At 38.4% G+C, this 27020-nt stretch overlaps 1 protein-coding gene across 8 annotated transcripts in view; it reads left to right on the forward strand.

The window, feature by feature from the left end:
* The window catches only part of LOC117359891 (cytochrome c oxidase assembly protein COX15 homolog), a 73031-nt gene that overhangs the window by 40737 nt on the left and 5274 nt on the right, over positions 1-27020 (forward strand). For all 8 annotated transcript variants that reach the window (XM_033943321.1, XM_033943316.1, XM_033943318.1 and 5 more), the window contains 5 exons: positions 1330-1516; positions 2439-2606; positions 5831-5912; positions 6600-6754; positions 18110-18223. In XM_033943321.1, coding sequence (XP_033799212.1) covers positions 1330-1516; positions 2439-2606; positions 5831-5912; positions 6600-6754; positions 18110-18223 — 706 coding nt within the window. The remainder of the gene's footprint in view (positions 1-1329; positions 1517-2438; positions 2607-5830; positions 5913-6599; positions 6755-18109; positions 18224-27020) is intronic.

Raw genomic sequence — 27020 nt, forward strand, 5'->3', positions numbered from 1 at the left:
GCTTCGGTCTTTACGGAAGAAGATATAAGAGATCTACCTGAACTGGAAATGTCTTTCAAGGGTGAGGCGGAGGAACTGAAAAATCTCGGTGAATCTGGAAGATGTACTAAGCCAAATCAACAAGTTTAAAAAGTGATAATTCACTTGGCCCGGGTGGTATACATCCCAGGGTACTAAAAGAAATCAAACATGAAATTGATGACCTGTTGTTGGTGATCTGTAACCTGTTGCTAAAATCGTCTGTAGTACCTAAAGATTGGAGATTAGCAAATTTTACGCTTTTTTTTTTTTTTATAAAAAGGGTTCCAAGGAAGATTCAGGAAATTACAGACCTGTAAGCCTGACTTCAATGCCAGGCAAAATGGTGGGAAACAATTATAAAAAAAATAAAATTGTGGAACATGTAGAAAAACATGATTTAATGAAACAAGAGTCAGCATGGGTTCAGCCTCACCAATTTGCTTGACTTCTTTGAAGGTGTGAATAAACATGTGGATAAATGTGAGCTGGTTGATGTAGTGTATCGAGATTTTCAGAAAGCTTTTGATTACGAGGGTGCTTAGGACAATGGCCTGCTTGAATGGGACAAAGAAGCCAGAGACTAATCTCATCACCATGCTTGCAAGTATCACACCCTCCTTAGCAATTAAATTAACCATTGTTTCAAACAGTTTACAAATTCTAAACAGAAAGATACTGGGAGATACAATAATTTCTTTATTCAGAATAAGATTCCAAGGTATAAAAGCCTGCTCTCTGCTCTATCAATCTATCTCTTTTTCTATCGAGCTATCAATCTATCTATCTATCTCTGGGCTCTCTGGTTCTTTCTTTCTTTCTCTGGCTCTCCCTAGAACTGCAAGCTTCTTTCTGGACTCTGTAGGGCAGAGAAACTGCTTTGCTCTCTGCTTAAGTGTAATGCTCTCTACTTACCTAATTGTAATGCTTCAGAATATTGCTTTTCTGTAAGACTATTTCTATAATATATTCTTTTGCAATCACCTCTGGCTGTGCTCATTTATTCTACTTCCTGGTGAGTCATCTGTGAGGGAACTGAACCTGGGACCTGGCGTTGGTCAGTGCGCATTTCACTTAACCCCTACCACTATACATTGGGGGGGGCCACGAACAAAACTGACATTTTTCGTGGGGATGGGACGGGGTGGGGATGGACGGTGGTCGCAGGGATGGGGCGGGGCCAAATTTTTTCCCTGTGTCATTCTCTAATAGCAGCTCGCCTTTGCTTTATTGCAGTCTCCTTTGAAGAGTGCTTACAGTAATAAGTGGTATGCATAACTGACTGACTGTCCTCTCTGGATTCCTCAACAGTCTGAACCATGATATGACACTGACAGAATTCAAGTTTATCTGGTACATGGAATACTCGCATCGTATGTGGGGCCGAGCCGTTGGGCTGGCATACATTCTCCCAGCCATCTACTTCTGGAGGAAGGGCTGGTTAAATCGTAGCATGAAGGGTGGTGTTCTCTTTCTCTGCAGTTTTGTCTGCTTCCAGGTAAAAGTAAAATGCAAACACAGAAAATTGGAAGAAATACAGAGGGCATACCATTTGTTGTTAGAAATGGAAAGCATTCTGGACAGTAGTCTTTTGTGAAGCTAGTACAGTATTCATTATGGGAGTTGGGGTTACCAAGCTCAGGTTTGAAAGATTTTATTTACTGCAGGCTTCCAAAAGGTGTCTCACATGGTGCATACAAATACAGAAGAGCCATGATTTGCCTGTACGTATCGGAAGAGCTCAGACTTCTAACTGCAGTTCTTCTTTCTTTTTATTTATTTCTTTTTTTCAGCTTTTCATGCTACCTTCTGTTTCCTTTGAAGTGAAAGTCAGAAAGGTGGTGCATCCTGGTGGTGGTGGGTTAAAAAAAAAACATGTGGTGGGGTGGGCATTTTTGTCATATTTTCATTTCGTTTTACATGCATGTTCAGTTGTGCTTTACAGAAGTTTGTGCATCTTATCTCTGTCTCGTATGGAATCTTTTGGAAAGAGAATGTGAGCCTCAAAGGACTAATTTGTGTAACTAATCCCCTACCCCTTTATCAAGCTGTGCAAGAGGTTTTTAGCACAGTCCGGTGAAGTAAGTGCTCCAACACTCGTAGGAATGCTATGCTATGCATTGGAGCATTTATCACACTAAAAACCTCTAGCACAGCTTGATAAAAGGGGCCCTAAGTTTGAATGTGAATAGATCTCAGGGAGTAAGGTGCAGTGTAATGTAATGTAATTACCCAACTGTTGCTTAGTGAACTGAGATGCAGTGAGGAATATTCAAAGTAAAACAATCAGCTTGAGGCAGGATACTACCTCACTTTCTAAGTTAACAATTTTTCATAAAGTTTGAGATTTAAGGCTATAACGCTTCCTATAGCTTGACCATATTCCTGCATAATGATCTTGATTAGTTGTTTCCTGACAGGGGCTTCTGGGATGGTATATGGTGAAGAGTGGATTAGAAGAAAAAGCAGATTCTTATGACATTCCTCGTGTGAGTCAGTATCGACTGGCTGCACATTTGGGCTCTGCACTAGTTCTATACTGTGCCAGCCTGTGGAGTGGGATGTCCCTGCTACTTCCACATCACAAGGTAAGGGAAGGGAAGGGAAAGACTTTGTGCTATTTCTGGGTTGTATGTCCTTGTCCTTCTTGAAACAGACCAGAACTTCACCAACCTCCACGATAACATAACATCCTGCATAATGAGACTCCACTCCTGGTCCCTCTCGGTACAGATGAATCTAAATGAATCAAAAACAAAATTACTCTGGCTCGGCCCAAAGTTAGAACACCTGCCCACCCTCTTCGCACTGCCCTCAGGCACTGCCTTACACCTTGAGTTCTCAAGCAAGGTCCTTGGCATCATTATCGATTCCTCTCTCTCAACGACCACCTCAACTTCTTGACAAAATCATGCTTTTTCAGCCTCCACATGCTAAGGAAAGCAAGACCCTTCTTCCGCCAAAAACATTTCGCCGTCCTTGTCCAATCCATCATCCTCTCCAAACTTGACTATTGTAATGCCATTTACCTATGCTTAACAAAAAAAAGCCTCCAAAGACTCCAGCTTATTCAGAACACGGCAGCCAAGCTGATTTTTGCAAAACGTAAATCTGACCACATCTCCCCACTCCTGGCCAATCTTCATTGGCTCCCAGTGATTTCCAGAGTCCAATTCAAATGCTCTTGCCTGGCTTTTAAGATTATTCACGGCATCCTTCCTTCCCTAATCCCACTTTCTTTCAACTCCTCGTGCCCTGACTCCACCAGGACCGCCCATAAATTAAAACTATCCTTCCCCTCTCTACATGGTATTCTCCACGCAGGTAAACTGGGAAAATCACTTCTTTTCAAAATCACAGGTCTCTGGAATGACCTTACTATCCCGCTGCGGAACCTGAGCTCCCTCCATTTATTCCGCAAGCAACTAAAAACCTGGCTATTCTCTAACATGTAATTTCTTTTCCCTTACTTTTCCACTCGATTTATAAACTTATGTAAACCTTTTCCTACCCTTTCTCATTTTTAAGTTCTTGTAAACCGTGCCGAGCTCTACTTCCGTGGAGATGATGCGGTATATAAACTTAAGGTTTAGTTTAGTTTAGTATGATCTAGTGCAAGACTGGATGTGATCTATGCAAGTTAGTGTAAGGGGTAATTTGTCTCTTGATCCTCTAGAATCAAGATTAATGATTTATACTGTGAATACACCTTCCCATGTCACAGCATATAGTATACAGCAGTGCAGTAATCCATGTCGTTGCTTCCTATACCCTGCCTCTGAGCATGAAACACAGGAAACATTTTGTTTCCTTCTTCAGAGGAAAGAATGCTCTAACAAAATTGGTTCTATACTGTGGATGCCAGGAGCAGCCTCTTGATGGAGGTGGTAGACTAAACCATAGTACAGTTGAAGAAAGGCTGTGATAAGCACCAGAAAATCCATGACTTTGAAGAAGTGAGAAGAAAAACAAGAACTAGTTTAACACTGCAACCAGAAATAAAATTGGGTAAACAAAGATAGCTTATAACCTTATGCTTGACTATTCTGTTTTAAATATAATCATCTTAAACAGCAACTAGCATGGGATATTCTGTGTATATGAAAGAGATTTCTCTCTGTTTATTGGCCAAGCAAGCCTTCTTTCAGCTCAATTGGAACCGGTGCTGGAATCCTGGTAATATGAGCCTTTAGTCACAGTGACCTGAGGATGTTTTATTTTGACAGAGCCTCCTGTTGAGGCCAGGAGCCATACATTGGTGCGCCTATATCGTCAGACAGTGACCCTAGCCACTGTTATCACCCTGAGTAATAACCGCATCTCCCTTCTTTTGAGGGACTATGAGCACACTGCCTTTGCAGCATTCTCGAAAGAATCTGAGTACAGAAGAGACAGCTCAAGTATCAAGCTCAGGCAGCTTTCATATGGCAACACATTGCATTTGCTTTGGGCTAACCAATGAAATCAATATCACTAAAACTTTTCATGCATATGTGGTTGTCACTACTGTGTCATGAGATGGTAAGTTGGGGTTTGTAGGGGGGGTGTTTTTCTATTTAACTTTCTGTACTTGGCAGTGCACAGAGAATGAAGAAACTCAAGACAGCTGAGAATATCCAAGGAGCCATGCTGCCTGGTGCCTAAAATCCAGAAAAGCATAAAATAACTGGAAAGTCATAAAAAACAATAGAGCCTGGCTTCCAGAATGCACATGTCTGTGTGGATCCAATTTAAAAAAAATACTTTGGTTCTATTCCTCTCTGCTCACATCAAGAAAATTTTGATATGGATTGGCTGACAGACATTGGAATTTTTTTTCTAATGTTGATTCTATTAAAGTGTATATTTTACTAAATACATTTTTGTCATCTCATTGCTCACTAAATTCTATATTTTCCTGAAACTAAAGAAGTTATATATACTAGAATGTGGCCACTAACATTTAGAATGGTTTTTGTCATCTTCTTTAAGATATCAATCAATCGGTGTCTCTTGGTTAATCTTTAAAAACTTGAGTATTTGAAAGGTTTCTGAAATAATTTGATATTGACAATTGTTTTACTTAACTTTAGTAAATTGATTATAGCTTTATTTTGTATTAAGGGCTCCTTTTATCAAGCAGCAGTAGAGGGGTTTTTCTGTGGACCGGTGAGGTAAATGCTACAATGTTTATTCAATTCCTGTGAGCATCATAACATTTATCTCGCCTGCCCACAGTAAAAGGCTGTACCACTGCTTCATAAAAGGACCCCTAAGCCTGTTACATCCTATAAATGTCTAGTTTTAATCTTTGTGACCCACATTGAACTTTCAGGTTAACAGTGAAATAAAAATTTGTAATTTAGAGGTGGATATTTAGCCAGCACCGGTCAGCATTTTGCTGACCACCGCTGGCTTTATTCCTGGATATTCAGTGCCAGCCGGATAAAACATAGCTGGTTAAATGCAATATTCAACACTTAACCCACTCTGATGAACAACATAAGGATAGGACTGTGTTTATGTGGTTATCCTAGCCAGTTAAGTGCTCACTCTGCCCCCAGTGCATCCACAAATAGCTGGTTTTGGCTTGTGGGCTAACCACACGTTTTCAGTGGCACTGTCTGGTTAAGTGCCACTGAATATGCCCAGTTAGACCCGAACAAGCAATTTAAACGGCCAGGAGCCATTTCTTGCCATTTAAGTCTCTTTGAATATCGACCCCCCCCCCGACCCCCACCCCCCTTTAGTTTATAGCCCCTGTTTAAACTACCAGTGTAGATTTCTGAAATACTGTCTGCCCTATAATACTACTCCTGGCTTTGTTTTCTAGTTACCTGAAACGCACCAGGTTCTGAAATTGAGAAGATTTGCTCGTGGGACAGCAGGCCTTGTGTTCTTCACTGCACTTTCGGGTACAGAATAGTGCACCTCAGATGCTTCACATCTATACAAGGTCTTCACTTTCCTTATCACTGTGGCCCAAATGATACATTCTACCTGTGGCAGATTTTGTATGTTACCATTTTTTGTAAGAGAATAGATTTTGTTCTGCCCTGGATTTGCTAGCATCGGTTCTTCTAGGAAGAATGGTATGATCTGATCCAGATTATGGGAATAAAGCACTTGTAACTGGTACTGCAGAACAGGTTCCTACTGTTCTCTGGCATTTCTTAGCTGCTTAAATTTAGGCCTAGGAGTGACCACCCGCCTGTCGTTCCTTCCAGTTTACTTGGTTTTGACTACAATTGACTGATCAGCAGTGTGAGCAGTTTATGCCACCTGTAGTGTTCCTCAGCTTTTGGTTTATCCTCAGTAGGAATTTATTTTATTTTTAGTACTAATAGACTACTTGGGTTATAAGTGGCTTACATTCACATACTCAAGTATTTCATCCTATCTGTCCTGATGGGCTCACAAATCTGACTAACGTACCTGGGCAATGGAGTGTTAAGTGACTTGCCCAGGGTTACAAGGAACCGTGCTGGGTTTGAACCTGCAACATTAAGGGTGCTTAAGCTGTAGCCCTAACCATTAGGATACTCCTCCAGGTGGATTCATTGGTAGGTTAACTCTTTGAACTCTCTGCTTCCCAAATGCAGGTGCATTTGTAGCAGGCTTGGATGCTGGCCTCGTTTACAACTCCTTCCCTAAGATGGGGAATCATTGGATCCCTGAAGATCTTCTTACCTTCTCACCAGTATTGAAAAATGTCTTTGAGAATCCCACAACAGTACAGTTTGACCACAGGTTACTGGTATGATTTCCTAATACAGCCATAAATCCTTATTTAGTTTGTAATCTTACACAATGTTATAATGGAGTGAACGGGCTCACCACCATGAAGAACTGGTGCCGCTGTTTTGAAAGTTACATCTGGTCTATTGAAGTCCACAAGTGTTGAGGGTGGGTTTGAGAAATGAACTAGGATTTTCTGCTTGAAAAATAAGTTCTAATGTTATAAATGTAGGTCTGTCAGTGCTGCACTGTAGGCATGGTAATAGTATTGCTGGCTACTAGTAGGGGGGCAATACATACACCAAGCTCAGCATGAAACAAACTAAGATCTAAAGAATGGTCATCTCCGTTTAAGCACCCTGAGGATGCACAATAGAAACCTATTCTATAACAGTACCTGGGCACTCAGCTTCTGTTATAGAATATTAGAATAACTGTATCGGTGTTTAACATTTTATGTGCCTGCAATTCCAGCAGCCATAGATCTGGTGTAACTGTGGGGGTATGTAAATGTGTCAGGGATACACGTAACTTAACAGTAACTGAGGACCCAATTTTGGTGATAAATGCCACCATTGCCACTACTGTGGAGAGAGAAGACCCTCCTATATTCGATCAGGCACAACTGTAGCAAGTAAGAGGGACTCTGAACCTTGTTCCACATTAGGAGCATACTATGTACATATTAACCCCTAAATTAGTGCCATTTAGCATAAAGCCTTTTGTATGAAGAAATATGAAAAACAATAAGAACATAAGCAGTGCCTCTGCTGGGTCAGACCAGAGGTCCATCCCGTCCAGTAGTCCGCTCACGCGGCGGCCCATCAGGTCCAGGACCTGCATAGCAATCCTCTATCAGTACCCTTCAATCCCCTTTTCCTTCAGGAAATCATCCAATCCTCTATCTATACCCTTCAATCCCCTTATCCTTCAGGAAATCATCCAATCCCTTCTTAAAACCCAGTAGCGTACTCTTTCATATCACATCCTCTGGAAGCGCATTCCAGGTGTCCACCACCCTTTGGGTGAAGAAGAACTTCCTAGCATTGGTTCTGAATCTGTCCCCTCTTAACTTATCCGAATGCCCTCTCGTTCTTGTAGTTTTCAAAAGTTTGAAAAATCTGTCCCTCTCCACTTTCTCCATGCCCTTCATGATCTTGTAAGTCTCTATCATGTCCCCTTTAAGCCTCCGCTTCTCCAGGGAAAAGAGGCCCAGTTTCTCCAATCTTTCGGCATACGATAGGTTTTCCATACCCTTTATCAGTTGCGTCGCTCTCCTCTGAACTCTCTCGAGTAATCGCCATATCCTTCTTAAGGTACAGCTACCAAAATTGGACGCAGTACTCCAGATGCGGGCGCACCATTGCTCAATATAACGGCAGGATAACTTCTGACGTTCTGGTTGTGATAACCTTTCTTGATTATACCTAGCATTCTGTTCGCCTTCTTTGAGGCTGCTGCGCACTGTGCCGACGGCTTCATTGTTTTGTCCACCAGTACCCCTAGGTCTTTTTCAAGGCTACTTTCACCCATTACCAGCTTCCCCATCTTGTACATTGGGTTTCTGTGTCCTACATGCAAGACTTTACATTTCTCTACATTAAACTTCATCTGCCATTTATTCGCCCACTCTCCCAGTTTGTTCAGGTCCCTTTGTAAATCTTCACAGTCCTCTTTATTCCTAACCCCACTAAAAAGTTTTGTGTCGTCTGCGAATTTTATAACTTCGCACTTCAGCCCTGTTTTTATGTCGTACATTGAACAGCAGCGGTCCAAGTACCGACCCCTGCAGGACACCACTCGTGACCCCTCTCCAGTCCGAGTACTGGCCCTTCACTCCTACCCTTTGCTTCCTACCCGCCAACCAATTTTTGATCCATCTATGTACATCCCCTTTCACCCCATGGTTCTTTAGTTTCCTAAGCAGGCGTTCATGGGCTTGTAGAAGGCTTTTTGGAAATTCAAGTATACGATGTCTATGGGGACCCTTTCGTCCATTTGCTTGTTTACTCCTTCAAAGAAGTGCAATAAGTTCGTTAGGCACGATCTTCCCTTGCAGAAGCCATGTTGGCTTGTTTTCATCAGTTTATTCCTTTCTAGATGCTCATCGATGCTGTCCTTTATAAGCGCTTCCACCATCTTCCCTGGAACTGATATCAGAGTTACCAGTCTGTAGTTCCTTGGGTCGCCTCTTGAACCTTTTTTAAAGATGGGTGTAACATTTTCTATCTTCCAATCCTCCGGGATCACCCCTGTTTTCAGGGATAGATTACAAACCCGCTGTAGTAACTCCGTTATTTCCACTTTTAGCTCTTTCAATACCCTAGGGTGGATTCCGTCCGGGCCCAGAGATTTGTCAGCTTTTAATCTATCTATCTGCTTGAGCACATCTTCGAGACTTACCTCCATGGATGTTAATATTTCTGCCTGATCACCTTTAAAGATCTTTTCAGGTTCCAGCATGCTGGATGTGTCCTCTCTTGTAAAAACTGATGAGAAGAACATGTTTAGTCTATCCGCCACTTTTTTTACCTCCTTTACTACTCCTTTCCTGTCTCCGTCAAAGAGTCCTGTGGAGCCAAGAAGCTGTTTTCTGTTTTTGGTAGAGGACCTGTTGAACTAGGAATCATTAACATTAGTAGAATCATTTGGCTTGGGTCACTGGAGGAATGAGTGCAGAATGAGGCTACTATGGAGTGGCACACTGAGGTAAAAACCATATATGAAAGATTAGCACCAAAGATATCAAATACTATCCTTACAAATACTACTCCCCTTGTTTTACTGACAACTTTTTTTTTTTTTTTTAATATTTTTTATTCTTTTTTTAAATTCTTACATCAAGTGAAATACATGTAATACATTCAATTATGAAAAAACACTTGAAATTATTATTAAATGTTCTTACAATGTGAATTATTACCGACAACTTAAGAATTAAGAAAAGCAGAACTAAGGAAAGCGGAAGTTACAGGGAAATACTTTTAAAACCAATAGGAGGAAATTTTTTTCATTCAGAGAATAGTTAAGCTCTGGAACGCATTGGCAGAGGATGTGGTAAGAGCGGATAACATAGCTGGTTTTAAGAAAGGTTTGGACAAGTTCCTGAAGTCCATACTGTTATTGAGAAAGACATGGGGGAAGCAACTGCTTGCCCTGTAGCAGTAGCATAGAATATTGCTACTCCTTGGGTTTTGGCCAGGTACTAATGACCTGGATTGGCCACTATGATAACGAGCTACTGGGCTTGATGGAGCATTGGTCTGATCCAATAAAGCTATTCTTATGTTCTTATACAAATCAAGGCTTAACAGTGATAGGTCCAAATGGAAGGATGAAGAGTATAAAAAAGCCACCCTAGAGACTAAAAAGATGTACTACTCACAGTGACTATTAAAGACCCCTAATAGATCAAGGGTCCTTCCCAAGGAGGATGCTACAGTTGTTAGGATTTTTCATAGGGATGAGTTACCCATTCCCATCCAGATGCTCTCTGGCTTGAAGCCAGCAGAGATTGTGAATCAGAGTACCTGCTGCTGGTGGGCTTTAAAAATCTTGTCCTAGGTCTTCCCGTGCATAGAGCAATTTAGAGATGATCATGGTACAATAGGTCTCACTACAGTTGACCCCATATCCAGGAAGACCAGTGTTGACTCATCCCATACCAGTGGTGAAAAGGGAGCTCATGCAGCTTCCCAAGGTGAATGCCCTTATTTTAGCAGTTGTGAGGAAGACTACCATCACAAAACTAATAGCTTCCCCTCATAGGAGGCTCTTGAACAAACTTGAAGGGCTGAAATTAGGACCCAAAGTGGTGAACTGGATTAAAAACTGGTTTCGGACAGACGCCAGAGGGTGGTGGTTAATGGAAGTCGCTCGGCAGAAGGAAAGGTGAGTAGTGGAGTCTCTCGGGACTCAGTGCTGAGGCCGATCCTGTTCAATATGTTTGAGTGACATTGCTGAAGGGTTAGAAGGAAAGGTTTACATTTTTGCGGATGATACCAAGATTTGTAACAGAGTAGACACTAAGGAGGGAGTGGAAAACATGAAAAAGGATCTACAAAAGTTAGGACTGGTCTAATATCTGGCAACTAAAATTCAATGCAAAGAAATGCAGAGTAATGCATTTGGGGATTAATAATCAGAAGGAACCGTATATGATGGCTTGGTCGCGCATGGAGAAGGTCGGATAGTAAGTAGGCTCCGTATTGATAGACCTTGATAGTGATAATAAGTCATGCAAAAGTTTTTTTTCAATTTGTTTTTCAAGGAAAGGGTAAGAACTTATAATGGCTTCGGGTAAGCAGAATAAAACTGATTCAGCGTTTGTAACTTCTGCGAGTGTGAAACGAGCAAAGCCGGAGTCAGAAATGCCATTGAAATCAACATCATCAAAAAATGGCAACAGCGATATTATGAAGGAGTTGAAAGAAATAAGAGATCGTTTTGGGCATTGCCAATAAAATGAATGATCTCACGGATGAAGTGTCTATTCTTACCAGGAGAATGGAGCAGGCTGAAATTAAAACAAATAATATTGAGAAAAGATTGGAGGCAGCTGAAGCGGAGATAGTCAAAAGCAAAATGGATCGGAAAAAAATTGAATTTCTTACCCGAGAGCTGGAGGATGTTTCAAATCGTGAGAGGAGGAGCAATTTGCGTATCTTAGGTCTCCCGGAAGGGGTGGAGAAAGGGAATGCTATTTCCTTTTTAGAGAATTTTTTGCCTAAGATACTGTCTATAAAATCAGTTTTCTCTTGAAATCGAAAGGGCTCATCGAATCCCTGTAAAGAGAGATGATAAGCAAAAGGGTCCTTGTCCTCTAATATTTAAGCTGCTGAGGTATCAGCAGGTTTTAGAAATATTCCAGTTGGCAAAACAAACCAGGAACTTGAAGTGCCAGGATGCACGTATTCACATTGTTCCTGACTTTGCTAGAAATACAGCAATTAAAAGAAAAGGTTTTTTAGCGCCGAAGACCACAATTGAGAGCTATGGGGGCTAAATACGGTTTATTATACCCAGCACTAATGAGAATTACTTTTGAGAACAAAATAATTATTTTTGATGATCCAGAAAAGTTGCATGACTTCATAAATCAACAGGAGCAGCCCATGTTGGCATAGATTTGGTAAGATATATTGAAGAAAGATTGATTGTGTGGATGGTATGATTTTTGACTTTCCTTTTGAAGTATTTATTTTTCTTTTCATCTTCTTGATGAACATGGGATTTTACTTAATGTTATAGGTAATATGTTAAACATATTCTCCGTGAAAGTTGATGAGGAAAGCGTTAAAGAATGTTTTTGATTCAGTTTGAACTACAAGACTCAACGGCAGAAACAATGAGAAATGGAATTCTTTCCTGGATTCTATGTTGGGTCGTAGTCTCAGGAGTGATTGAACGATTGCTTTTGAGGAAATTGCATCTGCTCTAGAGGTTATTGAAAACACAAAGTTGGGATACATGATCCTAAAGGAATCTCTTCATGAAGAGCTTCCCGATCATACACTGTTTTTGGAGCCAATCTCGGAGGGGCGGGACTCACGAACATTGTATCGCATGGATCTGTTGCGTTGCCTGCGAGAGCAAGCCTTACGCCGCCCATTGTTGCTGGAAAGATTAAACCTTTACCCACTGACACCCGACCTACCAGAGTGGTGGGTGTGCCCACGGCTTGGTGAAGAGCGGCTGAAGGGCGCAGTCAAACATGGCTTGAGCTTCCTAGACTGTAATGTAATGCAGGTCCCAGCGCTGACATTCATGAGTGCGCGGGCAACACATGAACTCTCCCATGGACCCATCTTACCATTGCCTCACCAATATACTGCACTGCAGACTACACCCAATGAGGTCTTAGGTCAGAACTGGGGGCCACAGGTTAATCCCATCACTTCTGTAAGGAAAGCATCCGCTCCAGGTTGTTGAGAGGAATCGGATTCTGAGCTAGAACTGGGGAAGCTATCTCCTTCATCCTCCTCATCCTCATCCTCATCAGCTGGCTCCTCAGATGGACCGGAGTGAAAGGATGAAATTTTAATATGTGAAAAAGTCGTGATTAATATAAATGGAAAAGATCTGGTATATTCCTGGAATCATGTGGATAAGTACTAGTGTTTATTTGATACTTTCTCTTTGAATGTGAACATTGAAGAGATAGAGGAGTTTCATGAGGAGCGTATACTTGGAAGGAGAAGCGGATGATTAGATGTTTGGAGCTGGTTTGAAATTCAGTAATGGAATTCAGTAATGGATTCGTCAAGGATGTTGGAGATAAGATGAAAGAATGTACAGGAATAGTATAATTTTCTCTGTCAAAGCAAGAGGGATGTGGATCATCAGTTAAAGCATCTGATGCAGAAACTTCGAAAGTATGGAACAATGTCACGTGGAGAAGTTTTGTTTGTTGGTTTGAGAGGAAATATATAAGCTTTATTTTTGGGAGTTAATGCCTCGGTAAATAAGACTGCTTAAGTAGATTCCTATAGATTCATGGCTCATAGGGGGATTTGTAAATGCAACAAAATAAGATATTAATTTTGTGTTTTTGCCATACTTCAGATAAATACAAGTAATTCAATTATAGAATGTAAAAGGGGAAAGGTGCTAATAGTTCCATAAAGGTGAATCTTCAAAGGAAGGTATTATATTGGTAGAAGTTAATCTACGTTTATTTATGTCTCGTATATTAATTGTAACATAAGAAATAGACTCTGAATGGTTCTACTTATGGGTTTTCATTGGATTCTTATTAAAATAAATTGATTTAAATTAAAAGATTTAGTTAAAAGGTAATATAATACATTCCCCAAAAGATGGATGTTATGTTTAAGTCTTATGCAGATTCAATAAATTAAATTTGTTCTGAATATTAATTTATATAAGCTGGGGAAAAATAAGATTGATGAAATTTTATGAAAGTTTTAATTAAACATAAGTAAGAAGAGGACAAATTATAGCTATTTATTAATGAATTTCTATATCTTAAGTTATATAATAAGTTGATAAATGGAACTAAGAGGAATTTGAATCTAATATTGATTTCTAATCTTAGATGTAAAAGTCTTTATTGTAAGGTATTAAATGGTATTACGATGGATTAATCATATTATTAAAATATATTAATTATAGGATGAAATAATTGGAATATAATTGGTTGTTTAGGTATACTAATATATGATATTAGTTTAAAGGTTTCTAAAATGCATATGAAGTCATTAAACATAATTCTTCATAGAACTTATTCTAATTCATAAATTATACAATATTATCAATCTAATAAGTATTTCCTATGCGACTTATTTTTGAATATTGATTTAAAGAGGGTCTATAGGGAGTTTATCATTGCCTGATCTAATATGTGTCACCAAGCTAACACTTAATAAAGATTTGGGGAGGGAGGGTGGGAGGAAGGGTAGAGAAGAAAATATTAGGAATAGGAGAATTTTATGTGCAAAATTTTTTTTTTTTTTTTTTTTAAATATTGGAAATGGTGTCTGTTCATTTTAAATTAATTACATCTGATTACTTAGAAAACAAAATATATAATGGAGGTTAAACTTTTTTCATTGAATGTTAATGGCCTTAACCATCAAATAAAGAAGAAAAAAATGCTTGCCTTTCTGAAACAGAATGCGGATCTATATTTTATACAGGAGATGCACCTACAATGGCGGAGTCAAAAAAGTTGGAAGGGGATTGAGTAAAACAGAGGGGTTTTTTTGCCCCTGCTCTTGGCAAAAAAGCTGGGGTTGCCATATTAATAAATAAAGAGTACAGTTAATTTTCAATTGAGTAATTCTGATCCCTTGGATAGGTGGGTACATGTAAGAATGAACATGGGAAATAATACCCTGGAACTGTTTAATGTGTATGCCCCAAAAAGAAGGAACCGTATATACTGGTAGGTGAGAGATTGATATGCACGGATTGGGAGAGGGACCTTGGGGTGATAGTGTCCGAAGATCTAAAGGCAAAAAACAGTGTGACAAGGCTGTAGCTGCTGCCAGAAGGATGCTGGGCTGCATAAAGAGAGATGTAACCAGTAGAAGAAAGGTGTTGATGCCCCTGTACAGGTTGTTGGTGAGGCCCCACTTGGAATATTGTGTTTAGTTTTGGAGACCGTATCTGGCGAAGGACATAAGAAGACTTGAAGCAGTCCAGAGGAGGGCGACGAACATGATAGGAGGTTTATGCCAAAAGACATGTGAGGAGAGACTGGAAGCCCTGAATATGTATACCCTAGGAAAGGAGGGACAGAGAGATATGATTCAGACGTTCAAGTACTTGAAAGGTATTAACAAAGAACAAAATCTTTTCCAGAGAAAGGAAAATGGTAAAACCAGAGGACATAATTTGAGGTTGAGAGGTGGTAGACTCGAGAGCAATGTAAGGAAATTCTACTTTACGGAGAGAGTGGTGGATGCCTGGAATGCGCTCCCGAGAGAGGTGGTGGAGAGGAAAACGGTGACAAGAGTCCAAAAAAAGCGTGGGATGAACAGAGTTATCTAGAATCAGAAAATAATAATAAATATTGAAGACATAAGGCCAGTACTGGGCAGAATTGCATGGCTCCGTCTGTATATGGTGTTTGGTTGAGTATGGGCTGGGGAGGGATTCAGGTTGGGCAGACTGGATGGACCATTCGGGTCTTTATTGGTCGCCATCTACTATGTTACTATGAAGCAGAATCGTAAGCCTTCAGGTTGGCAATTTGCTGACTAACATCCATCCTAGTCTCTTATTCTTTCACCATCCTAGTCTCTTCTTCAGACTTTGGGCATTCTATGTCTTGAATGCCCAAAGTCCGAAGTTCATGAACCATATTCAGCACACTATCCAATGTTTAGACAGACAACACCAAACCCCACCTGCAGTGCCCCAGAAGGAGCCAAGAGTAATAGCTGGGATTTGTATAAAACTTATTCATGGATTTGTTAGACCACTTTTTCATCAGTTGAATCAAGGTGTGTACCCAAAAGAATTTATACATTTCCTGATTTGCACAGACTCTTTCAGGGAATAGAAACGCCATTCCAAAAATCTTCCCCCATCTGTTTTGTCACTTGGACTTTCCCCAGGTGAGCTTTTCTCTTTGACATCGCAGAAAGATACAGCTTCTGTCTTTGACAGCCACTGTTCTCTGGGAGCCACTTACTGTGCTGGCTGTGGAAATGATCTGTGCACATCCAAGTTCAAAGAGACTTTGATCTCCTTCAGGGAAACAGACCATCAATTCCATAACATAGTAAATGATTGCAGATAAAGACCTGAATGGTCCATCCAGTCTGCCCATTAGTTATACCTATTTAAAAATACATGATTAAATTAACTTATGTCTGATATTTCTGGGTCCTAGACTGTAAACTCCACCTGGTATTGTCCTAGGTTCCAAATGCTAAAGTTGCTTTCCATGATTGCTCCAGCCTATCCAACATCCTATTTGCAGAATATCTACCATAAAGTCTGGCCAGTAACGTCCTCATGTTCCAAGGTAGTGGCGTTCCTATTGATGCCTTCCCCAACCCATCCTACATTAAATCACCACATATGGGACATAAGACTGTGCAAGCCTTAGTTCATTAATTTACATCTTGTTTCTAATTAGAGATCCTCTGTTTATCCCACGCTTTTTTGAATTCCATCACCACTTTCCTCGGGAGGGCATTCCAGGCATCTACCACCCTCTCTATGAAAAAGAATTTCCTAGCATTGCTCCTGAGTCTTCCTCCCTGCAACCTCAAATTATGCCCTCTAGTTTTACCATTTTCTCTTCTCTGGAAAAGATTTGGTTCTATATTAATACCTTTCAAGTTTTTAAATGTCTATCATATCTCCCCTGTCCCTCCTCTCCTCCAGAGTATACATATTTAGGTCTTCCAGTCTCTTCTCATACTACTTTTGGTTCAAACCCCTTAACCATTTTCGTCACCTTCCTCTGAATCGCTTCAAGTCTTTTTATATCCTTCACCAGATATGGCCTCCAAAACTGAATACAATACTCCCAAGTGTACGGCCTCACCAATGACCTTTTGCTGGCTATTTTTCTTTCTATACAGCCTAGCATTCTTTTGGCTACAGCCATCATCTTATCACACTGTTTAGATGCCTTTAGATCCTCCGACACAATCATCCCAAAGTCCCCCTCTCAGTGTTTATCGGTCTATCACCTTCCAGCACATATGGTTCCCTCTGATTTCTACCTCACCAAATGCACCACTCTGCACTTCACATTAAATTTTAATTGCCAAGATGTTAGACCATTCTTCTAACTTTTTTGCAGATCCTTTTTCATGTTTTCCATTCCCTCCAGGGTGTCCACTTGTTACAAATCTTGGTATTATCCACAAACAAGCTAACCTTACCTTATAACCCTTCAGCAATGTCGCTTACAAACATATTGAACAGAATCGGTCCCGGCACCGATCCCTGAGGAACTCCACTACTCACTTTTCCTTCCTCTGAGTGAATTCCATTACAAGCACCCTCTGTCAACCAGCTAGTAGATGATGAACCCTGGGTTACAATACTGAACCCAAAAAACTATTGGATCATTGATTGCATTAAAGACCTCTGAGAGGGAACTGTGGGGCATGATCTTACATGGTTCATATGCTTTCCCATTATTGGGAGGTGCTCCATACTCTCTCAGTGGAGCGTCACAACTTGATGTTTTCACAAGCTGCTACTTGCCATTTTGGTCTTCCACTTCCTCCTTGGGGTTTTGATATTCAGTTCATTAACATGAACTTTGCATTTTGTAATGAGGTCCCATCCATTTAACAAAGCTCTTCTGACCCATTTAAAAGGACAAAAGAAAAGGTTTTCAGGATATTCCTAATGGATATGCATGAGGGAGATCTGCATGCATACAACCTCTATTGCATGTGATTGTCTCATGCATAGTCATTAGTAGTATAATGAAATTTTGACCTTTTTGCAGCCCTTGAGAACTGAACTGTGCACCCCTACTTATAATCAACATAGCAGCATTTTACCAGTTGACTTAGATCAATATAGGAGTGCTTTTAGAAAACCTTTTATAAAGAAGAGAAAGTAATATATACATAGCTGCAAAATGTCACTTGTCTTCTCTTGAGTGCTCCTGATTTTGTGGTGTTTAAGGTTGCATATCATTCTCAACATCTACAAATTGATTCTAAGTTACAATATCTAATTATATAAATAGGTATCTTCTCTGGGCACCATTGATAGACACAGAGAACTGTGGAAAGGCTGTGACAACTAGGGTTATTGTCTTTGCATAAAAGTATACTTGTAATCATATATGTGCTCTTATCTCCTTTTGGTGCTGAAAGCTCTTTGTTAAAAAATGTAAGTGATCAGACTCCTTTACTGTATTTGCTTTCAGGGGATCAGTTCAGTGGTAGCCATCACCGTAATGTACCTCTTCTCACGAAAGATCGCTCTCCCTCGCAGAACAAAGAAGGCATTGAAATATCTCCTAGCTGTGGCTTATTTACAGGTAGAGTAGTGTGCTTTTTTTTAAAATCTTTATTCATTTTCTTATGTTACAACAAGTGTATCATTAAATTCATTAGAAACTTGAATATACACACTTGATTAATTCTTATATTAACATCAAATTTAACATTTCTTTAAAAATTAATATAAAGTTATATTATTATGTCAGAAATCTAAATTTATATAATTCTTATTGAATATAATAGTCCCCCACCCCTCCCTCCCAATCGATAATACATAAAATCAACTTTATTGCAATTTCATTCAAATATTGATATAATGTGTAATAATCAAAAAATACAGTCCCACCCCATTCCCCTCTAATCAATATCTTATCATGGGAAAAGTTAATCATTCATTACAGAAATCTGTTAATGGTCCCCAGACTTTTTGAAATTTACTTACATATCCTTTTTGTGTTGCAATGGTGAGTTCCATTTTGTATGTATGACATACAGAATTCCACCAAAAATTGTAATTCAACCTGTCATGCTTTTTCCAATTATATGTTATTTGTTGTATTGCTATTCCAGTTAAAATAAACAGAAGTTTGTTGTTACTTGATGAAATTTGACTTCTTGCTCTCATAGTTGTTCCAAATAGAATAGTATCATATGTCAAGGCTACCGGATTTTCTAACATCCTATTGATTTGAGGCTAAATTGATTTCCAGAATGATAATATAAATGGACAATAGAATAAAAGGTGGTCTAACGTCCCTACTTCAACATGACAGTGCCAGCATCTATTAGACTTAGAACTGTCTATCTTTTGTAAATGAACAGGGGTCCAAAAAGCTCTATGCAGAAGAAAAAACCAAGTTTGTCTCATAGATGCTGACACCGTACATTTTAACCTCCAAGACCAAAGTCGTGGCCATTGAGATGCATTAATTTGATGCTTTATCTCAATGCTCCAAATGTCTCTAAGACCTTTTTAAATTTAGAGGGGCGTGGCTTAGCGTGCACACAAAATGGTCGTGTGATCGCAGCGCTCCTCTTACCTGGGCAACCGTTGAATAAATAAAGATTTCCTTTTAAACTGTTTTCGGCTGAAAACATCGGAGAGGACAGCGGGAGTATGGCGAGCACCCGACAGAGTAAGAGTGAAACCGGAGGGGCTGTGAAAAGGCAAAAGCAGGATCAAATTACCCCGAGTAAGGTTCCGCTTCCTGCTGATGTATCAGAGGAGTTAAGCAAAGCTGAAGTTATGGGGGAACTGAGGCAAATCAAACAAATGCTGACAGAGACTGTGAGTAATATGGCAGAACTGAAGGAAGAAATCCTGAATATACACAGACAAATGGAAGTAGCTAATAAAAGAACAACAGAGTTAGAAGTTAAAATGGAGAGCTTAGAATGTGAAGGAAAAAGATGCAAAAATGACAGTTTGGAAATAATTCAATTGAAAAGTCAGCTGGAAGATTACGAAAACCGTGGAAGAAGAAAGAATATAAAACTTTTTGGAATACAGGAAAATTTGGAAGGGAAAAATGCAATACAGTTTTTAGAAAATTTAATTCCTAGATTATTGCAGTTGGATTTCAAACAGCCTTTGGAAATAGAACGGGCACACAGGATTCCAATAAAGAGTCTGGAAAATCAAGGGAGACCAAGACCATTAATATTCAAGATGTTAAGATACCAGCAAGCAATAGAAATTTTAAATGCTGCCAAAAAAGATAAAAACTTAAACTATAAAGGATCCAAAATATGGTTTTTACCAGACTTTGCTAAAAATACAGCAAATATTAGGAAGAAATTCCTTGATCTGAGATCTCAATTAAAGGAAAAAGGATATAAGTATGGGTTATATTACCCAGCAAAAATGAGGGTATCTTATGGGGATAAATCTTTGTATTTTGTTGATCCGGAAAAACTAAAGACCTTTCTTTCAAAATCAAAACCTATGTCATTTTAGCACAATGGGTGTTGAAATGAAGGGATAAATACTAAGACTGGATTGGTGGATATTGAACAAAAAATTAAATATAAAGAACTATGGGACTTTTGTTTGTTGGAAAAAGAAGAATATGCAACAAAGAACAGGAAATAAAAATGAACAAGTGAAAAAGAAAATAAAAGAATGGAAAGAAGAAAGAAGGATAGACTGGAAAGACATTAAAGTGAAGTTATTAGACTGAACTTTTAGGAGACTGAAAGATGGATGGTTGGAGTAAAGAATGAACAAGAAGGATTAAAGGACTGGACAAATTAACACAAAAGGAAAAGTGAAGACTGAATAGGAAAATAAATAGATGTGAAGAAGAAGAAAGCAGGACTGATAGACTAAAAGGATATTATTAAAAAAAAAAAAAAATGACAATTGGCAGTCAAAAGTCTTTAAGAGTGGATGGATGGAGATAAGAAATAAATATGAAAGTTCAGTTTATTTAATAAGTCAGAAAAGGAGAAAGTAAAGAATGAAAAGACAATAAGGAAAAGATTGCAGAATGGACTAATGATAGAAAGGACAAGTTATATGATATTTAAATGCAAGTAAAGGAAAGGAAAATGAATAATATAAAAGAAAGATACATAAGAATTTATTGGTAGCTGAAGGAATGTAAAGATTGATGTTGTGATAATATAGTTTTAAAAAGATTGGATTTAATTTGGAGAAAAGGAAATATAAAAAGGGGGGGGAAATTATTTTGAAAATGAAATACAAATGTTTACAAATAGGGGATAAAAACTTATAAAATTGAAGTTGTTTTTTTTTAACAGAAATATATTTGTTGTTGGATATTTAAAGGAGGATAGGAGAAGATGGATTAGATAATATAAGATATAGGAAAATGATACTTTTTATTAAATATATGACTATGATAGAATTTTCTTGAATGAAATAAAATGTTGGGGGAATGAATTAGAGATTGGTGAAATGATAAAAATGCATTAATGGAATGTTAGGAAATAAATATGGTTATGTGACTAAAGGTTAAATAATAAATAGAGAAATTAATTACTTTAAAATGGAAAAAAAAAAAGAAAAAAGGTTTTATGATTAGAAGAGAGATATAATTAGATATATTGTGGAGAGGTAGTGAGTTTGTCTCAATAAAGGATAAAGGGGTTATTAATAAATATTGGTTGCCTGGGGGGGAGGGGTGAAGTTGGGATTACTGTCCAATGTGTGTCCTTAAGCAGTCATTATATTGGGGGGGAGGGGGGGAAGAAGGTGGGTATTAAAGATATTACTAGGATGATTAAGGAAAAGATTAATAAGGGATTGGGTAATTTGGAGGTAAAAATATGTGCCATGGGGAGAAGTTTTTTAGATTTTAGTTATGGAAGAAGGGAAGAGGAAGATTATGATAAGGAGTATAAAATATATTATGTCTTAAGATATTTTCTATTAATGTCAATGGCCTGAATCATGTAATCAAAAGGAAAAAGGTATTATCATTTTTAAAGAAGCAAAACGCGGATGTTTATTGTCTGCAGGAGACCCATATTAATATAAAGGAATCACAGAAACTAACGGGTGGGTGGGTGAAAGAATGTTTTTTTGCTCCAGCAGAGGGTAAAAAAGCAGGAGTAGTAGTTCTTATAAATAAAAAGTGTATGGCCAATTTTAAGATAATAAATGCGGACCCACATGGAAGATGGCTACATGTTGATATAAGTATGGGAAATAATGCCCTGACGTTGTTCAATATATATGCCCCTAATTCGAATCAATCAGAATTCTTTAAAAAATTGCAAAGTATGTTGTTACCACTGGCTGCTTCTAATTTAGTGGTGGCTGGAGATTTTAATGCTGTAATGGATCCATTAATGGATAAAAAACCAGGTAAAAGTATAAAATCTTTAGGTTTAGATAATTTAGTTCAATCATGTGATTTGAAGGATATATGGCGTATTCTTCATTTTAATGATCAGGAATTTTCATTTTGTTCACAGGTTCATAAATCATTTTCAAGAATAGATTATATTTTTATTTCATCACATAAGGTGCAGCAAGTGATTAAGGCTTCCATTGATCCCATTATCATTTTGGATCATGCGGGAGTATGGATAGATTTACAATTAGATCAATTAGAAAATAGAAGACCTCTTTGGAGATTTGATAATGCATTGCTTGTGGATGAAAAATTTTTGGAAAATTTTAAAACACAAATTAGTGATTTCTTTCAAATTAATTTAGTGGAAGATACATCTATTGAAAATGTATGGGACGCTTTTAAAGTGACTATGAGAGGTCATATTATATCATATTCGGCTTTTGTTAGGAAACAGATTAAAAAACAGTATATAGAGTTAGAAAAAGAAATTAAAATACTAGAAACTAAATTGGTAAGCAAATGGGAACATGATGTATTACAAGCTCTTTTGAAAGCAAAAGGTAAATATAACGAATTAGCTTCAAAAATGATAAGAAGAGACTTGTTTTCCAAACAGACAATGCATTATGGAAATTCTAATAAGGCGGGAAGATTATTGGCAAATTATCTTAAAGCAAAAAAAAGAAGAACTAACATTAATGGGATAAAAGATGATAATGGTATAATAACCAATTAAATGGATATAATTTTAAAGCAATTTCTAAAATTTTATAAGGACCTGTATTCTTCCGAGCCTTATTTGGAGAGGCAAAAAGATGGTAAAAATTTTTTAGATTTAATTATTGGACCTAAGGTTCCTGATCATATAAAACGGAGTTTAGATGAACCTATATCATTAAAAGAATTAGAAACAGCGTTGAGATCTCTTAGAGTTGGATCCGCTCCAGGTGGTGATGGTTATACAGTAGAATTTTATAAAACATTTCAAAATGTCCTTTCCCCATATTTACTAAATTTATATCAGACACAACTTTTAAAAGGTGATATTAAAGGTACTATGGCTGAATCAATAGTAATTGTTTTGCCTAAGCCAAATAAAGATCCTACTTTGGTTTCAAACTACAGGCCTATATCTTTAATAAATGTGGATAATAAACTTTTGGCGAAAATTTTGGCTTTGAGATTAGCCAAAGCTCTCCCACATATTATAGACACGCATCAGACGGGTTTCGTTGCTAAAAGACATTCCTCTAATAACTCTGGATTATTGTTTCATATGTTAAATTTATCAAAAAAAATGGATGAACCGGCTTTTACAGTTTCCTTGGATGCAGAAAAAGCGTTTGATAGGGTAGAATGGAATTTTATGTATCAGGCTTTAGAATGGTTTGGTATAGGTTCTGGATTTATACAAATGGTAAAAACATTGTATAGCTTCCCGATTGCAAGATTAAATATTAATAATATGATATCTGATGGTTTACAATTGCAGAGGGGAGTTAGACAAGGTTGTCCTTTATCTCCTTTGTTATTTGATGTTGTGTTAGAACCCTTATTGTTAGCAATACAGCAAGCAAGGGGGATACAGGGTATTCCATATTCTGATATGGAATATAAAATTTCGGCTTATGCGGATGATATTTTACTTTATTTGAGGAATCCAGAGTCTACCTTATCTTGTCTATTGGAATTAATTGATATGTTTGGCAAATTTTCAGGTTATAAAATTAATTGGAGTAAGTCTGAACTTATACCTTTAAATGTTCATTGTGTAAAAGGATTATTTGACGCTTTTCCGTTCGTATGGAAAGAAGAAGGATTTAAATATCTTGGCATTCAAGTTAAAAATACAATTGAAGATACAGTAAAAGAAAATGAAAAATTTGTATTGAAAAGAGTTACAGAGTTATGTGAGCAATGGAATCCGTTACATCTTTCTTGGTGGGGGAGAGTTCAAACTATTAAAATGATGATCTTGCCTGTAGTTTGCTACCAAATGAGTATGATACCTATTTATTTTCAGGGGTCCTTTTATAAAAAGCTTAATAGCATTTTAACGAAATTTCTTTGGCTTGGTAAAACGCATAGAATAGCTTTGGTATCTTTGCAAAAATCAATTAAGGAGGGAGGGGTAAATTTTCCAAATTTTTATAGGTACCATCAAGCCTATATTTTACGTCAGGTTATGTATTGGATCCTCCCAGAACTGATAGATAATGCACCGGATTGGTTATATTTGGAATGGCGCCTTATGTTTCCCCTAAATTTAGTTCATCTTCCAAGTATCAACATGCCTAGAAGATACAGAGAAAATAAGATATTAATGGATACTTGGAAAACGTTGAGGTTTATTAGTAAATTAACACCTGTCCCAATAAACAAGTCAACTAATCAGTCTTTATGGATAAACTCCAAGATTAAAATTGGCGGAGCTCAAATCCTTTGGAAGGAATGGATTATTGCAGGCATTAGATCTCTGAATGATGTTATTTCGGAAGGTAAACTGCTGGAATTTTCACAATTGCAACATAGATTTGGTCTTAGTAAAAAACAAAGTTTTAAATGGTTGCAATTGAAGCAGGCCATTCAGGTTGGGTTCCCTGAATGGAAAACATTGAATAATCAATAGAGTTTAGAGTTCTTATGCTTCCAAGCAGACTTCCTAGGGCATCAAGCCGCATTGTGGTATAAATTAATATCTGGATATTTGAATAAAAAACCAAAAAATGGTCTAAGAGACATTTGGAGCATTGAGATTAAGCATCAAATTACTGCATCTCAATGGCCACTAATTTGGTCTTGGAGAATGAGATGTACAGTGTCAGCATCTATGAGACAAACTTGGTTCTTTTTATTACATAGAGCTTTTTGGACCCCTACACTTTTGCAAAAATTAGATAGTTCTAAGTCCAATAAATGCTGGCACTGTAATCTGGGACGTTGGATCATTTACTGTATCATTGTCCCTACATTAAAAGTTTTTGGAATGCAATTTGGCCACAAATTAATAAATTGATGGAAAATCATGTAGCAATATCATATGATACAGTGTTATTTGGAATGATGATGAGAAAAAAAAGTCAAATTTCACCAAAAAATAACAAGCTTTTACTAGTCATGACAGGGGTTGCCATTCAGCATATAACCAATAACTGGAAGAATCATAGTAACCTTAATTATACATTTTGGTGGAATACAATTTGTCATATATTCAAAATGGAAAGAGTAATAGCAATACAAAGAGGGACATATCCTAAATTTATAAAAATATGGGGGCCATTGACAAAGTATTGTACTGAATGAATAGTAGGATTTATCTTCTTCTTTTCTTCTTTTTCTTGTCTTCTTTATGGCACACATGGAGGGGGGTAGTGAAAATAATTTTACATAACATGTTATAATATGGTATACAATAAGTATAAGGTGATTGGAAAGTACTTGAAGGGTGGGGGGTGTGAGAGGGGATTAAAAAAATTTGTTCAGAATATTATGTAATAGATATAAAAGTGATATTGTGTATTCATTAGTTGTAACTCAATATTTTGTACACTTCATGTAAAATATGAAAATGAATAAAGAATTATAAAAAAAAAAAAAAAAGATCAAATTTATGTTGCAATTGTGAAAACTCCAGCAACTTACCATTTTTTATTACATCATCTAAAATACGAATACCTGTTATCATCCAATGTTTCCAGATGATTTTAAAACCGCCAATTTTGACCTTGGGGTTTAACCAAATCGTTTGAGTTGTTGATTTACTTATTGGAATAGGAGTTAGATTACTTAGATATCTTAGAGTTTTCCAGGTATCCATAAATATTTTATGCTCTTTATATAACCTTGGCATTTTAATACTAACTACATGACTAAGGCGCAAGGGAAACATAAGTCTCCATTCTAACCAGAACCAGTCTGGAATATTATCAGTGGGCTCTGGGAGGATTCAATACATACCTTGACGTAAAATATAGGCTTGATGATACCTATAAAAATTGGGAAAATTTACCCCGCCCTCCACAGTTGGCCTTTGCAATGACACTAAAGCAATTCTGGGATTTTTACCAAGCCAAATAAATTTTGTCAAAATCCTATTTAATTTTTTATAAAAAGATTCTTGAAAGAAAACTGGTATCATCCCCATTTGGTAACAAACTACAGGCAAAATCATCATTTTAACAGTTTGAACTCTTCCCCACCAAGATAAAAGCAAAGGATTCCATTGCTCACACATTTCTGTCACCTTTTGTAATAGACATTTTTCATTTATTTTCATTGTTTCATCCATTGTTTTTGTAATCCAAATTCCTAGGTATTTACCGTATTTTCACGCATATAACGCGCGCGTTATACGCGTTTTTACCTACCGCGCATACCCCTCGCGCGTTATATGCGTGAGCGCGGTATACGAAAGTTTTAAAACATAGTTCCCACCCCGCCTGACGCCCGATTCACCCCCCCAGCAGGACCACTCGCACCCCCACCCCGAACGACCACTCGCACGCGCTCCCACCCGCACCCGCATCCACGATCGGAGCAAGAGGGAGCCCAAGCCCTCTTGCCCGGCCGACTCCCCGACGTCCGATACATCCCCCCCCCCGGCAGGACCACTCGCACCCCCACCCCGAAGGACCGCCGACTTCCCGACAATATCGGGCCAGAAGGGAGCCCAAACCCTCCTGGCCACGGCGACCCCCTAACCCCACCCCGCACTCCATTACGGGCAGGAGGGATCCCAGGCCCTCCTGCCCTCGACGCAAACCCCCCTCCCCCCCAACGACCGTCCCCCCCCCAAGAACCTCCGACCGCCCCCCCAGCCGACCCGCGACCCCCCTGGCCGTCCCCCACGACCCCCCCACCCCCCTTCCCCGTACCTTTGGAAGTTGGCCGGACAGACGGGAGCCAAACCCGCCTGTCCGGCAGGCAGCCAACGAAGGAATGAGGCCGGATTGGCCCATCCGTCCTAAAGCTCCGCCTACTGGTGGGGCCTAAGGCGCGTGGGCCAATCAGA

This window comes from Geotrypetes seraphini, chromosome 4 (genome assembly GCF_902459505.1).
Source record: "Geotrypetes seraphini chromosome 4, aGeoSer1.1, whole genome shotgun sequence".
In the NCBI taxonomy this organism is placed as follows: domain Eukaryota; kingdom Metazoa; phylum Chordata; class Amphibia; order Gymnophiona; family Dermophiidae; genus Geotrypetes; species Geotrypetes seraphini.